The 14,810-nt window shown below is 43.1% G+C and overlaps 2 protein-coding genes across 2 annotated transcripts in view; one reads left to right on the forward strand and one right to left on the reverse strand.

Moving 5' to 3' along the window:
• Positions 1-1,703, forward strand: part of REV3L (REV3 like, DNA directed polymerase zeta catalytic subunit) — a 115,060-nt gene extending 113,357 nt beyond the window's left edge. The window contains exon 32 of the mRNA XM_053938560.1: positions 528-1,703. Within this exon, the coding sequence (XP_053794535.1) occupies positions 528-668 (141 nt within the window). The 3' untranslated portion in view covers positions 669-1,703. The remainder of the gene's footprint in view (positions 1-527) is intronic.
• Positions 1,704-4,380: 2,677 nt separating this feature from the next.
• MFSD4B (major facilitator superfamily domain containing 4B) lies at positions 4,381-13,386 on the reverse strand. The gene is made up of 4 exons (XM_053939627.1): positions 13,030-13,386; positions 12,772-12,940; positions 10,055-10,171; positions 4,381-7,534 (listed from the first exon to the last, which is right to left on the reverse strand). Exons 1-4 carry the CDS (start codon positions 13,384-13,386, stop codon positions 6,291-6,293), a joined length of 1,887 nt encoding a protein of 628 aa, XP_053795602.1. The 3' UTR covers positions 4,381-6,290.
• Positions 13,387-14,810: the final 1,424 nt, after the last annotated feature.

The raw sequence follows: 14,810 nt of genomic DNA on the forward strand, positions 1-14,810 counted from the left end.
TGGGATTGATTGACTGTGACTAGATAAAACTCTAATGCTTATCTTGAAATGAGTAATGTATTTAAAGTCCCTTTTCTCTGCAGAGAATAACTGCAGGACAAGAAGTTCTGTCTTTTTTCACTAGGAGACTTTTATAGAGAGTAAGATTATCACAAGTAGAACACTCTACCCTGCTTAAACCCAGTCAACTTGTTTACCTTGTTTTTTCAAGTGCCACCACATGCAAGTAGAACTTAATTAGCAGGATTGTAACCCAAGCTATAGAATTTGCTGTTGCTCTCTGCCAAGTTCAGTGGGTGATGCTGCCAGCCCCCCACCAGCGGCCAAGTGAGCTGTCTGGCAGCAGCCCAAGAGGCTGAAGCAGAGAAGGGAGCTGCTGTGAGTCCCTCCATGCTGGGGAGAAGCTCTGTGCAGAAGGGCTGTGCCTATTCTGCTGATACAGGCTTGAGGGTTTAATAGTCCCTAGTGGTTTATTCCTCGCTTGTGTCATTTTAAATAATTGTTTTGCTTTTTCTCCTGTAATCCAGATATGCAAGAACTGCACAGGCTGCTTCGATCGGCAGATCCAGTGTGTCTCCCTCAACTGCCCAGTACTTTTCAAGCTCTCCAGAGTGAGCAGAGAACTGTCAAAGGCACCCTATCTCCGCCAGCTGCTTGACCAGTTTTAAATGATCTGTGTTACAGGATTCCAGGTGCTATTTTTTTTTTTTTTTGTCAGTGTTTACCACACTAAGACTATTGTGCATGGTGCTTTTTCAATTCTCACCTAGTCCAGGATTTCCATTTTAACTGTTGGGTTTATTATCTGGAGAATAATGAACACTTACCATAACTAAATTGAAAAAAAAAAAAAAACCCAACCCATTTGTTGATCTATGAAGAGCTCACTTTTTAAGATGTAAAAATTTCTTCTTCCTTTCACGTTTCTAACATACTGTTTTATAATGCTGATGTTGAAATAGCTCTGTGTAACATCTTGTAAATCCATTTTAAAGTAGAAGTCAAGTTTACTTCCTGGAGGAAGGAGCACTGAAAACCTCTTGAAATGATAAAACCATTCGTGTGTGTTCTTGAACTGTCAGTATCAAGACGTGTTACTTATATATTATCCATTCACTTTATAATTTTGTCTGCGAAATATTTTGTAAATACACTTTTTTACTTTTCAAACAACTGAGTAAAATAATGTGCAATGACTTTTATACAGATAATTTTAAAGTTGGTTGGTATATCTCCTCCTAAGTTTTGCTTGATTCCAAGTAGATTGTTATTTTGATCAGACTGTGCAAGCAGTAGTACCATGTGTAGCATTTTGAAACATTATTTTCTAAAAATTGCTGTCTTGCTTTAGCTATTAATGGGGCATTGTGAGGAACTGTGCAAAGACATTTTTGTTACAAACCTGTGGGACTGTTGCAATACTTTAAATATAAAATTTTATTCCATTTTTGCTTGTTTTGTATAGACATTTCTATTGCTTCTAAATATGCTTGAAATATTTTCTTTCCTTATGTACTGTACAGTTAAATCTTATTTGCCACCATCTTGACAAAATGTGTATTTAGAATATTTGTATAACTGTATAAAATGGAAAAGGAATTATGTGGTCAGTGCATTGTTTTCTAAACTGGAAATCATTTTGTTTTAGAAGTTAATAATGGAAACCATATTAAAGTTGAATAAAATGATATGGTAAAAAATGATACGGGTTTTTTTAATATTTACCCTCAATTTGTTTCCTTCTCTGGCACACACAATAATGTAAAAACAAGACTGCTCAAATCAAAGTTAAGAATCCAGCTTAAACTTTGGGATCTAAAACATCAGTAGAAGTTCTTGGAGGCCTTCTCCAAACCAGAAGAGAAACATTTCCAGTTTTCCATTAGTTAGAAAAGGACCAAGTTTTAAATTTAAAAGTCCAGAGAAGGTTTGAAAAATCGAAGAAAACTTTATTTACATCAAGGAACCTGAGTGCCTTTTCCAGAGAATTTATTACAGTCAAGACACCGGTCAGTCTGTTAAATGTCACATTACACAGTACAATGTAAAACCCACAGCAAGCAGAATAAAAACTATTACATATATATAATAGAAAATCCACAGATGCACTTGTATGCAAAATAACTCTAAAAAAACAAAACATCAAGACATAAAACTTTGCCTGGTCTTGCATTCAAGCATTGGTCACGTACAGAATAAAAGTGCAAATGCCAGGAATGAGTGCTTGTAGTACAGTCCAGCACTTGGCAGTGCCTCAGGATAAATGACACTTAGTTGCAAGAGTTTTCCTTTCACACTGGAGCAGAGCACTCATCTTCAAAGTATTCCTGGGTTTGTGGACAAAAATAGAATTCTTATCAAATTCAGATATCTAATTCATGGATTAAATTTCTTGTCCTCAACAGAGGGATGGCTTTTCTAGCATAAGCAGGGCAATAGTAATGTAGCACAGTTACTCCAAGTAATTTCAACCCTCAACATGTAAATACTTGAGCTTTCTGGAGGACCTGTAACTTAAAATAGATGTGCATTGTAAATAGATCCCCACTTCAGCTGTATATGCCAGGAAGCAATTTACTTTGAAAGGAAATTTGAACATGTGAAAACTAATATTCATTGTCTGAAAACAAGCCTTGAGGAACACCAAAATCCAAGAGCAGGGAGTTAAGCCTTGGCCATCAAAGGTACCTAGAATTGGTATGAGCTGGACTCATCCTTGGAAATGTACTAGATCTTGTTTTAAACTCAATTTGCTTCAAGCATTTCATTTTCAGTCAAGGTATATCTCCTGCTATTAAAAGCAGGCTGGTTAGGGGATAAGGAGAACACTTTCTGTTTAAGTTCTGTTCAAGTTTAAGACCAGAACTAAAGCAACTGAAAGCTCCAAGTCCTCATTAAGATGACTCTAAATTTAGGCAGGTCTCCACACATCACTGGAAAGTGACTTTACATAGATAATTCTTCAACTTCCACTGTCATACAGCTACTGCTTTTTGGATCCTTTATTTGTGGGAAAAGGCTGCTCTTACCTTGGCATTCCAGCCTGTTGCTCCATTCCTACTACACAGGAAATGTAAAAAGCAGACCTCCTGCTTTTTAAGGAGGAAATGGGGATGAAATGAAGTTATTCACACAGGAATACAGGCAGTAAAAAAAAATAAATCTTCGTTTTGTGCAACATTTTTACATTTGCTGGGACGACGCTGGTCAGAAACACAAATAAGTGTCTGCATATATGCAGTAGATAAGCTTCTAAGAGATTACAGCATATTTCCCAATGCAGCTTTGATTTAATTTTCTGGGGTTTTTTAGTACTTGATTATGCAAACGATACAAAGTAAACTATCCCTGAGAACAGTCTTACATGTAGGACATTCCGATCTGGAGTTTCATCAAAACTTAGCATGTGAATTGGGTGACTTGAGCATCTTCCTGGTTGCCCAGTATCTTTCTTTAAATAATTTTGTTCTGGCACCATGATCTTGGGTATGGAGAAACTTTTTTATAGCGACGTCAACCCAGGTGAAGCCAGGGGGATGGCAGCTCCAGGAGGGAGCTGCCACAGAACAGCTTCCATGTCTTTCATTGTGTGTCCTGCACCTTCTCCTTCCCCCTCCACCAGTGGGATTTGTCCTCACCATCAGCTGACACCCCCTACTTTCCACACACATGGAGCAGCGTGCAGGAGGAAAAATGGGAAGAGGAAGAACAGTGAAATTCAGGCTCCAGCTGCCCTCGTTCCATCCCCTCTCTCTGCCTACCACACTGTTTGCTTCCATGTCAAACCAGCTGAGCACACAGGGCCACACGGGCTCACTCCTGTCACCTAGGCCAGAACTGGGCCTGGCATTTACCATTCCTGTAAGCAAACAGAACCCTTGTGACACAAGTGAAACAAGGCTTCATTCTAAAGTGCAGGTTCATGCATTGCACTGGAAAAAGATGCCACAGAAGGAATCCATCAAAAACACAGTGGCATTTAAGTGCCACCAGCAGGAGAGGGAGGCTCCGCAACATGGCAAGACATTAACAAAAATACTTTCACTACAAGTTGATTCTGGCTTCTTATTAACTTCTCAGAAGAAAAAGCCATTCAAGCCTAGTTTGCATACTTGTAGGACAAGAGAGGAAACAAAAGTAGACCTGGAAATGCAGGGAACGTCTAACATTCTGTGCTATGTTACACCTAGAGCCCTTTTGTTATTAAATGAAACCTCTTAGCAAGGAAAATACTAATAAAAGTGCAAAGTTAAAAACCCCAAACAAGAGTACATTCTTATCACACAGTCTTAAAAAAATACTTAACTGGAGTTCCAAGCCGACGAATGGCAAGATTACTGTTCAGAGACAGATTTTGCCATTTGCTGCTTTTTTTTTTTTTTTTTCCCTCTTACTGGGAGGGGTTCCTGGCATGGCTGCACCTGCTCAGGGCTTCCTGCTTAGCAGCAATGAACATACAAACCACTGCTTCTCCACTAGGGAGAGTCCATCTCCATGTCATCCCCCAAAGAAAAAACCCAAATGTCACCAATCCAACTGGCATGGGGCAGGTAGCCACGGAAAGAATTGGCTCATTGATAATGCTCCTTCTCAAATCTTCATTGTAACACATCAACCTTTTAAGTCTTGGCACAGGAAACCAGAGAAGTTGCTAGAACCTTAATTTAAACAACTGGCTTAAAATACCATATATTAAGTAATCTCTTTTACCTGAAGGGAGCCAGCAAGAAAGGTGGAGTGGGACTTTTTACAAGAGCATGTAGTGATAGAACAAGGGGGAATGGCTTCAAACTGAAGGAGAGTAGGTTTAGATTAGATACTGAATTGTGGTGAAAAATCAAGACCCCACAATTCTAATAGATTTGTAGGGCACGGTATGTTTTTTTTTGTTACAGCGCCGGGCGCACGCCAGGATTTCCCTTCAAAGGGCATGCACGCCCCTGAAAACTCTTGATATTTTTTTATTACTTTAGTTAATTTACATATTCATATAATTTCACAATAGGTTCATGCATATTCATTCTTTTTTTTTTAATTTCACGTTACACTTACAGCTAGTTACACTTGTACTTAGTTTTTGTCAGAAAGTACAGAGAGAACTTTGCACTGTCTGTTTCAAGGTCTGAGGAATCTTTCTTATCTCTTTAGCTTGGAAATTTGCATTCTTTCTCTTTAGCTGGGGCAGTTTTGCTAGTGCTGTAGTTACTAGACTAAACAGCATATTTTACTTATGTTAGCAAGCTCAAAGCAGCACATTTCACCTAAATCCAAATGGATTTCTACCTTGTTAAATTTTTACTCTGTTTCAATACCAGGGGAAAAAATCTGTCCTGTGAGGGTGGTGAGGCACTGAAACAGGCTGCCCTGAGAAGTTGTGGATGCCCCATCCCTGGAAGTTTTCAAGGCCAGTCTGGATAGAGTTCTGAGCAACCTGGTCCAGTGGAAGGTTTCCCTGCCATGTCAGCAGATTGGTACTGGATGATCTTTAAAGGTTCCTTCCAACTCAAACCATTCACAAATTACATGATAATTTTATCTTCTTCTGTGTACATTTGTTGATTTCAATGGCAGTGCCATAATTTAAATCAGATATACTTTAGATTATGTAGATTTGTTGCCACTGTTTAGTAGGTTGGAGTTACACATTTGAGCAGATAAACAACAGCTCATTTTGTGCCCTTTCTCATAAACTGCTTTTAAATGACCCAAAGGCATGGTTTCATAAGAAACAATTTCCAGTTTTTTCTTGTCTTTGTCTCAGAACCAAGAATTCCTATAGTTTGGCAAAAGGTTATTCAATTTACTGCTGCTGGGCATCACCAGAAATTTTAACTGAACTGATCACACACAACTTTCAAACGCAGTAGAAACATTCCTCCTTCACAAGGTAAAATTCAGCATTACTGGTAACAGATGTCTCTCCTCTCTCATTAAACCATTTTGTGACAAAGCATCTCAGACCTGCACCTTTCACCCACCTCAAAAAACTGAGTAGTCCCCTTCTTTCCCAGTTATTACAGCATATCTTCCTTGGATGCATGCCTCATATTTAGAAAACATCTCATACATTTTAACAGTTTTGGCATAGCCAAACATTTATCATGTTGCCCTTTTCACATCACTGAGGACCTTCTACTGCAAGACATATCCCTGCAGGCTGAAAATGAAAGAGGAGAAAGGAGTGGGAAAATTAACATGCTGAGCTCTGCACCACTATGAAAGGATTCCTGAACCACTTGACAACAGCTACAATTCAACTGCATTTCCATTTTAAAAAAAGTCATCTTTGACTATTCACTCTTCTCCCAGTCAACATTCCCATTTTGTTTCCCAGGGGAGCCATCAGCAACCACTGGAGGATTGCCCAATGCATCTTCCAGATGAGGCTGGAGAGAGACTTCAGCTGGAGAATCCCCTGGTATCCTACAGGAGGTGTCTGTCAGAGAGTTTTTGAGCTTGTCATTCATTTCTATTACCTCAAAGTCTGCATTGTTCCACTCTCTCACATGCTCCTCCTCCTCCTCATCCTCAGTAAGCCTCGAGTTCGACAACAAAGTTTTCCGGGTCTCCCTGTCACTCACTTCTTGCAAGTCACGCTGCTGGGGCCAGTTGGCCAGTTTGTACATGGCGGGGAAGAGCAGGACTGTCACTATGGAAGTGACAAAGACAGTGTACATAACGACAGGAATGTGGTGGTACCTGCCTTGGAGATAGCCCACCACGACAGGAACGCACATTTCGCCCAGCGCCGCGCCCACCACAAACAGAGAAGCCGTTTTTCCTTCCACAACCGTGTACTGCTCTATCCAGGCAATGCCGCTGGGGAAGATGGTGGCCATGGATGCTCCGTACACAGCAGTTCCCACCCACAGCGCGGCTTGGTAATGTGCAAAGAAGGCCAGGGCCGTCGAGGAGGCAGCAGAGCACAGGAGACTCATCACGATCATGGTGGCAGGGGACAGTAAAGCAGCACCGAATATCGCCACTCCTCTGCACACGGCAAACGCGCCCCAGAAGACAGAATTCAAAGCAGCTGCTTGACTTTCCGTCATCTCAGCAAAGACCATTGCATAAGTAAATACATAGGAGCCATAAGTGACCTCAGCTCCCACATAGAACAAGAAGAATACAAACAGGAGACCAACTAGAGGCCAGTGGTATTTGGCAAGCCTATCCTTCTGCACGGAAGCCTTTGATTTGTCTCTAGCTGAGCTGCTCTTTGAATACAAAACAAAAAAGAAGATGGAAACGAAGAGAATATAGGTCCCTATGAAAATATAGGACCACAAAAAGCCTTCATTGTGATGGTCATTCAGTGCTGGTGTAGTTGATGCAGCTGATGCTGTTGGCACAGACTTGAGGACAGACTGGTTTGTCTTTTCAGCCCCTGCAAGTCCTTCAGATTCAGAACTCTTCAAGTCCATTTGAGCCACGATAGGAGCCAGAAATGCTCCAACAGCAAAACTGAAGTGCAAAGCCTGCAAGTGTGGCCCAGCCTCTGATCCCCAGGTATACAGTGCCAGTACATTGCCACCTGCAGATCAGATAGAAAAAGATTCATTTTAGTCCGAGACCAGACATCTTTAAAAGAAAAAAAGCCAACAAAACAAAACAAACCATAACCTATATTACTAATTCAATGTACAATGATGCCAGGTTTAGCAAATACAATGTGTAAAACAGAAGTTAACTGAAACTCTGCCTTAAATCCATGTGATTACTCAGAGCAGTCAAAACAAAGAATCACACAGTGGCTTTATCCAGCAGCAATGGACAGACATAATTGTGCCAGGGGAGGTTTAGATGGGGTGTCAGGAAAAGCCTTTTCATGGGAAAGGGTTGTTAAGCATTAGAACAGGATGCCTAGGGAAGCAGTTAAGTCACCATCCCTGGAGGTATTTAAAAGACACATGGATGTGGCTTTAGGGACATGATTTAGGGCTGGACTCAGCAGTGGTGGGTTAAGGGTTGGACCTGATGACCTTAAGGGTATTTTCCCACTTAGGGACCCTGTGATTCTATGGTTCTAATTACCCTACTTGACAATTCGCAGCATTTTTCAGCCTTTTTTAAAAGGGAAATTTAATTGCTTCTAATTTTTCTAAGCATCAAAAGCAACAATGCCCAATGCTAAGAATCAGAGGAACAAAAACAACATTTAAAATTCATTTAACAACATCCCAGGAAAAATAACAATTCACTTGCTACTGATGGGCTGGGCCCACCCCACTGTGTTCAAATGACTTTTCAGAAACAGAAGTGTTTATATCAATACCCCTGTAAACACCAAACTACAACACCATTAGATCAACAATAATGGTAGGAAATAAGATCTCAGGTATTTTGAAGTAGTCCCTCAGAAGAATGCAGGAAAACAAACAGTAATCAAATTCCTGTGCTGCAGTACAGCAGCCCTTATCACTCAGCACTCTTCCAAATCAATTCAGCTTTGCTTTACTGCCTTGCTGTGAGTTTCTTCTGCTACTCCTGCTCAGCATGGGAAGTCTCCCTGGCTCTGAGATCTGATCCAAGCAGTACACCCACTGAAGGTATTTTTACCATTGGCTGACAAGATTTTTCCCATACAAAGAATTTTTAAACCAAGTCCCATGTATAACAATCTTACCAGAAGAACCAAATACAACTCTGTACTCCATTTATTTAACATAACCTGTGCCGTGCAAAACCATCTCTTCACTACAGGATCCTGTGCCTTGCTCTTTTTACATCTTAGCAGAGCTCCCTCAAACCCCACAGAATTAAGGCAGACATTTCACATGTGCAGCCATCACTTTGTTGCCAACCAGCCAAACCACCCTAGCCAGGCCCTGGCTGGGATGCTTCCAGAGCTGTTTGGATGGCTAAGCTAACACATGAGCCAGCTCTTTCTCAGAAATAACCCTGCCCTGAAGGTGATCAACCAGCTCCAGTAGTACATTGCTGATCAGTAAGTGTCCCCAGGCTCCTGCAGGAGGGCAGCAGAGTCAGCACACGCTGCTGGGACATCACTGGAGAGGTGCCAGGAGTGGCTGCCTCGTGTTGCTTCACCACCACATGCTACAGCAATGCCAGAACACTCTGCTAACTGAGGTACTTTTGGGCATTTCCTAATCTCCACGAGCAAGTATGCCAGCGTTTCCTAGGCATCTCTAAGCACCCTTTGCTGTGGCCTTGCCTCCTGGTGCAAACTGCCCGCTAAAGCCAGCCCTCCCTAACCCACCCTGTCTGAGCCATGCCCAGGGACTCGTTCTTCATACCTCCGGTATAATTGACCTTTCTGACCACACCTATACTTGCTCTGCAACTTCACCAACACATCTCAGGATCATAGAATCATTTAGGTTGGAAAATATCCCTGAGATCATCTTCCTCCAATTATAAACCTCTGCTAAGAAATTGGGTTTGAACGGCTTTCCAGCAAAAGTGTTGGATTTGGGGATTTTTGGCCAGGCCATTTGCAGTATGCACATGCCACAGACTTAGAATCCAGGAGACAGAACAAATTTGTATTCCCAGCCACCTAAGCATGGCTGGCCAAAGGTGGAAAACATCCCTTAATTCAGGGAGATGGGCACCATGGTGCTGTGAACTCCCAGCTACTGCTGAGCCAGCTGCAGGTGGGCAACTCTGCCAACAGCAGTGTAAGAATCTCAAACACCAAGGCTTTGCTCAGGACTAGCTTAGGCCCAGCTAATGCTAATGAACTATATCCTGACCAGCTTCCTGTCAACGAGCAATTTAAAGAAAACATTGCTTAAAGAGCACAGGGCACTTCCTTTATGCCTGTAATGGCCCACTGAAATGCAAATTGATCTTCTCCAGGAAGCAAGAGATACCCTATTCCCCAACCCCTAAAGGAAGGCCTGTCACACACACGCAAAGAGCACACACAAACACAAGCCTCAGGACCAGATTAATCCAAGAACCACAGCCAGGTAAAATAGCTCCCCTCTTAATTCAAGATGTATCACAAGAAAAAGCAGCAACTGTTTTGGTATGCTTGAAGTTTCCAATTATTTTGCTGAAAGAACTGTCAGAGCACAGGGTCCCCTACCTGTGTCCAGAATTCCTATGGAACCTCCAATAACTGACATCAAGACTGTTAATAGCAGGGATTCCTTACACCAGGGTATCGCATAAAGACCAGCCGTTGTTCCAAGCATGGATAAGGCTGGAAAGGTTAAAAAAACAAAACAAAAAACTCACATACTACAGTTTCCATTTAAATAACACAGAAGAACAAGAAATACAAATAAATTCATGGTTATTAAAGTTACAGATAATCCTAATAAGTGATGCAATGTAAATACCTCAATCCATGGTTAGCAGTAGCAGCTAGAAAGTTCAACAGATAATTTTTTAGTTGGGAAAAAAAAAAAGGAATTTAATCAGGACATAAACCCTGCATGACAAACTTCTTTGGCTAAAGCAAAGAGACACTAAGAAGTGTCTTCCTGCTAGGACACTAAGAAGTCTTCTGCAAACTTCTGATTTAGAAATGTGACTTCAGAGTGAAACCAGCAAAACATGGGTTTGAACAATGTCAAGCCTGTCCTCTGAGAACTGCACAACATTTAATTTGGCTCGATTTTTAAAAGAACCCAAATAACTAAGCTCTTAAAAATCCTATAAAGTAATTGTACCTTGTCCAGCAAGTGATCTTCATACAAAGATGCTGACTTATATTTATATTTTGTTCTCACATGAGGGATGTATTCCAAGGGATTTCTGGAGTTTTAAACAGAACTACAAAACTTCTCATAAATAAATTTAGCAGCAAGTCATTAACTGTATTCATTTTGCCATTATTGGCTACACTTACAACACACCATTTCAAAACATATTTTTAGCAGATGGAAATTTCTTTTATTACCATTTGGGAGGAAGTTCAGCAGTTCAATTCTATGCTTATAATTGCCTCCATAGTAAAACAACCTGCAATTAATATCTTGAACAGACAGTATTAGGTTCTTAGAAAGTTTGTACCAGTTCAGCTGTCTCTATCATTTTTTAAATCAATAAATAATCATAGATGCAGCAGATACTTAAAATATCAACGGGGCCTGATGTATTTAAGAATTTAGGTTGATGCCAAAAAAAAAAACAAAAAAACAGCAACCCTAAAGACCTAGCAAGATACTTGGAATACGTGTCCCAAAACATTTTTGAAGGTGGTGTGCATGAAGAAAACACTAGAGATTGGGAATACTAAGTGCAGCTCCTCAGGTGCCACTCTCAAACCTGAAAAGTAACTTCTCAGCAAGGGCTCAGTTCCACTTCAACTCTATGCCTGACATGCATATGCACTTAAAAATTTCCTTGACAAACACAATGATGTTTTCACTTTTTCCTCTATATAGAATTCTTCTTTGTAGCAGAGTTCCAGCAGTTGAAAGATGGGAGGCAAAACTACACAAGCCAAAATCTCTTACAGGCAGCGCTCAGATGATAAAAATGAGAACAGGTTCAGTAGTTCAAATTGTGGTCTTGCCATAAGCACTACCAAACTGGAAAGGATTAGGAGAGCCATCATTTCCCAAGCATTGTTAAAAGACAACTGTCCTCAAGAAAAGAAGGAAATACTACACTATTTCAAGTTAACATACATTTCTACAGGTGTGTGCACTGATTCCATTACAGAAGGCAAAGTCTGACTTGGTCAGGTGCACAAGGAGGAGGTTAAAGGAAACCCACTCCACAACTGCACTAGCAATGGAAAAAGGGATCATATCTGAGTGACCATATGATTACAGCACGGTCCTTAGGGGAGGCACAGTTCCCTGAACTAAGGAGAAGAAGAGTGAGCCCTGGTACACATTTTAATCCCTAATTTAGAGCACAAAGGCACTTGAAAGTAAAAAAGACAGGGCTTCCACTATTTTTGGTGTGCTCTGAGAATCCCTGCGGGAATGAGACACTGACACAACTCTAAAAGGAGCCCCTCCTTTCTGGATGTTGACTGTGGCTCCTGGATCCCTGATGGCTGAGCAGCCTCGCTCTGCCTGGACAAAGCTGGTCCTGCGCTCCTACAGGAGCAAGTTTCCACAAATCCAGAAAACTGTAAAAATCATCAGCTGTGGTTCCTACAGTTTAAATGTTTCCACCATTACAGACAGTAATTAATGTTTCCCACTGTAAGTAAGTTAAAATTTGGCTACAGCCCTCCAGTCAAAAGGCACAGGCTTTTGTCCAGTACACGAAGATGATCGTGTTAAGTAAGGGAAGGGGAAGATCCCCCCATAGAAATGTGCCTCAGCGAGGCTGCTGGAGGTTTCTGCTGCACACACGGCAGCCAAAACACAGCTTCCCGTTCCACGTGTTGTACAGGGTCGCTACAGAAGCCTGTCATGCTCCAAGAGCACCTACACTGTGCACATTACTTGATGCAAACTAAAAAAATACGCAGTTGTTCTTTTCAGTGCAAACCATTGGTCAATCCATACGGATTTTGTCCGTTCAATCCCAGTTCCCGCTGCGGACGTGCCCGGCGGGCCCAGGCTCTCGGCAGCGATGCTGCAGAGCAGCAGTGCCCGGCACACGCGGTGTCAGCAACCAGGCAGGGCGGAACATAGCGACAGCGAGCGGCACCACCACCGCGGGCACCTGGGGGAACAGCACCACATCCCACGGACCCTCCCGTTCCCGGGGCTCGGCACGGCTCCGGAAAGGCGACGCATCTCCCTCTGGGACTGCGCTCGCTGCGGAGAAGCACAAGTTGCCCCGGACAGTGTCCGAGAGGGCGACGCCGCCATCCGGCGGGGCAGCACTCACCGAGCAGCAGAGTGGCGTTCATGCAGTCGAAGAGCACCCCGCCGACCACCGACCCGCCCAAAGAGCCCAGGGACCGGCCCACGAAGATGTAGTAGATGTCGCTGACGTTCTTGCCGACATTGGCGGCCAGGGTGGGGAAGGTGGGACCCAGCACCGCGATGCTCAACCCCTGCAGGGGAGAGTGCGGGGTCACCTCGCCCGTCCCGCGGAAGCGTCCGCACCGGCCCCGGGGCCGCCCTCGCTCGCTCATTCACTCACCAGCCCCAGGAAGGAGGCGCAGAGCGTCCCGGAGATGCACCAGCGCAGCGCGGCCCCGTCCGCGCAGCGCCATCCGCCGCCGGCCGCCTCCGCCTCAGTCTCCGTCTCCTCCGCCTCGATGAAGGGGACGCGCAGCTCCCGATCGGCCTCGGCCATAGCTCCCGCCGCCGGCTCCGAGGGCCGCTCCGAGCCCGAGGAGCGCGGCCCCGCCGGCCCCGCCCCGCGCACGGCGCCGGGAGGAGGAGCGGGAAGAGGAGCGGGAAGAGGAGCGGGCTCCGAGCCGGGGGGCGACACCACCGCTTCCTCCTCCGCCGGGGGCTCCTCCTGGGAGCGGGGCTCGCCGCTGGGGAGCGACATTCCCGGGGCAGCTGACACTCCGCAGTCAGCTGCGAAGTTTGTGCCACAGTGCCCGAGGAAGTGCCCTGATAAACCAGCGTTTATTTTTAATCTGTGTTATCACTCAAACTACACTCGACCTTTCAGTCAACCGATCATAAACGCTCTTTGCCTTCCACAAGGACTGTGTTATGGCACGGTGATAAAGCTTCTCAAGAGAGAGAACTGCTGGGTCTGCTAGTATTAACACAGGCCTGGTATTAAAAGTTTTAAGCATTAAAACTACATAAATTCCTACCACTCACGTGGAGCAGCTCACAGACTGTGCAACAGGTCTCGGTGCGTGCTCCCTGTTTGGCACTGAGCTGCTGCTCCCTGTAATAAAGGCTCTGTTTCACCGTACTTGGTAAATTTAACAAACAAAAGATAATTCCAAACCACGCTGCTTTGTTTTGCGAGTTGTTCCTAACAAGAAGATACTGGGATATAGCAGTCATGGACAGTGAACAACGCATTCCCGTTTCTCCTGGCACTGGCAAGCATGTTGCAAGTCCCTTCCTGTTCAGGATAGCCTGGGTGTATTAAGGCATTTAAAAAAAAAAAAAAAAAAAAAATTTAAACCTGATCGATCCCATGTTCCTACCTTTGGAGGAGTGCAGAGTCTGTACCATGAGGTATCTGCAGAAAACTGCTAAGCTTCTGTTCATATGTCCAGCAGTACAGCAGTAGAGACAATTCCAGACAAAATAATTTCAACTGTAATAGTAGTCACACATGAGTCAAACCACATTTCTACATTTTGTAGTATTTTGCCTTGTTTGAAATGCCCAGGCTTCTCCTCACTGTTGTTTTACACACTTACAAAGAAGCTTTGTACATTGAGAGTATAGAAATGGCAACAGCACCCAGGCACTTTATAAAATAATTTCAACTGTAATAGTAGTCACACATGAGTCAAACCACATTTCTACATTTTGTAGTATTTTGCCTTGTTTGAAATGCCCAGGCTTCTCCTCACTGTTGTTTTACACACTTACAAAGAAGCTTTGTACATTGAGAGTATAGAAATGGCAACAGCACCCAGGCACTTTATAAAGGTTTTGGGCATCTTTTTCAAATTTTAATTTGAGCTACAAGCAGTCTAGGGAATAACCCCATGTGAAAAGGGAGTATTTCACCCGTATCATCAGATATATTTATCAAAGAAAATAAATATTTGGCCCTACTACAAAGGAAAGGTGAAAGAATTTCTGGGACTTACTGAAGCTGCCAATGAGGAAACACTTCATGCTTCTTGAAGTGTAAGTCAAGGGAAGGTAAGGATAGTCAAGGTAAGTCAAAGGGAAATTGGTAGCAGGCCAGTAAATGATTAAAGGTCCCACTGACTTACACTGGCAGTTCATGAAGCAAAATCAAAATTATTTTAAAACACCACTCAAGCTTAT

Source organism: Vidua chalybeata, chromosome 3 (genome assembly GCF_026979565.1).
Source record: "Vidua chalybeata isolate OUT-0048 chromosome 3, bVidCha1 merged haplotype, whole genome shotgun sequence".
Lineage (NCBI taxonomy): Eukaryota > Metazoa > Chordata > Aves > Passeriformes > Viduidae > Vidua > Vidua chalybeata.

What these genes read in the sequence shown, in the direction of transcription:
- MFSD4B (XM_053939627.1), bottom strand. Translation starts at nt 13,386, where the DNA reads ATGTCGCTCCCCAGCGGCGAGCCCCGCTCCCAGGAGGAGCCCCCGGCG. An exon ending in GCGCCTCCTTCCTGGGGCTG is followed by an intron (nt 12,941 to 13,029) that starts GTGAGTGAATGA and finishes TCTCCCCTGCAG; the next exon opens with GGGTTGAGCATCGCGGTGCT. An exon ending in GAACGCCACTCTGCTGCTCG is followed by an intron (nt 10,172 to 12,771) that starts GTGAGTGCTGCC and finishes TAACCTTTCCAG; the next exon opens with CCTTATCCATGCTTGGAACA.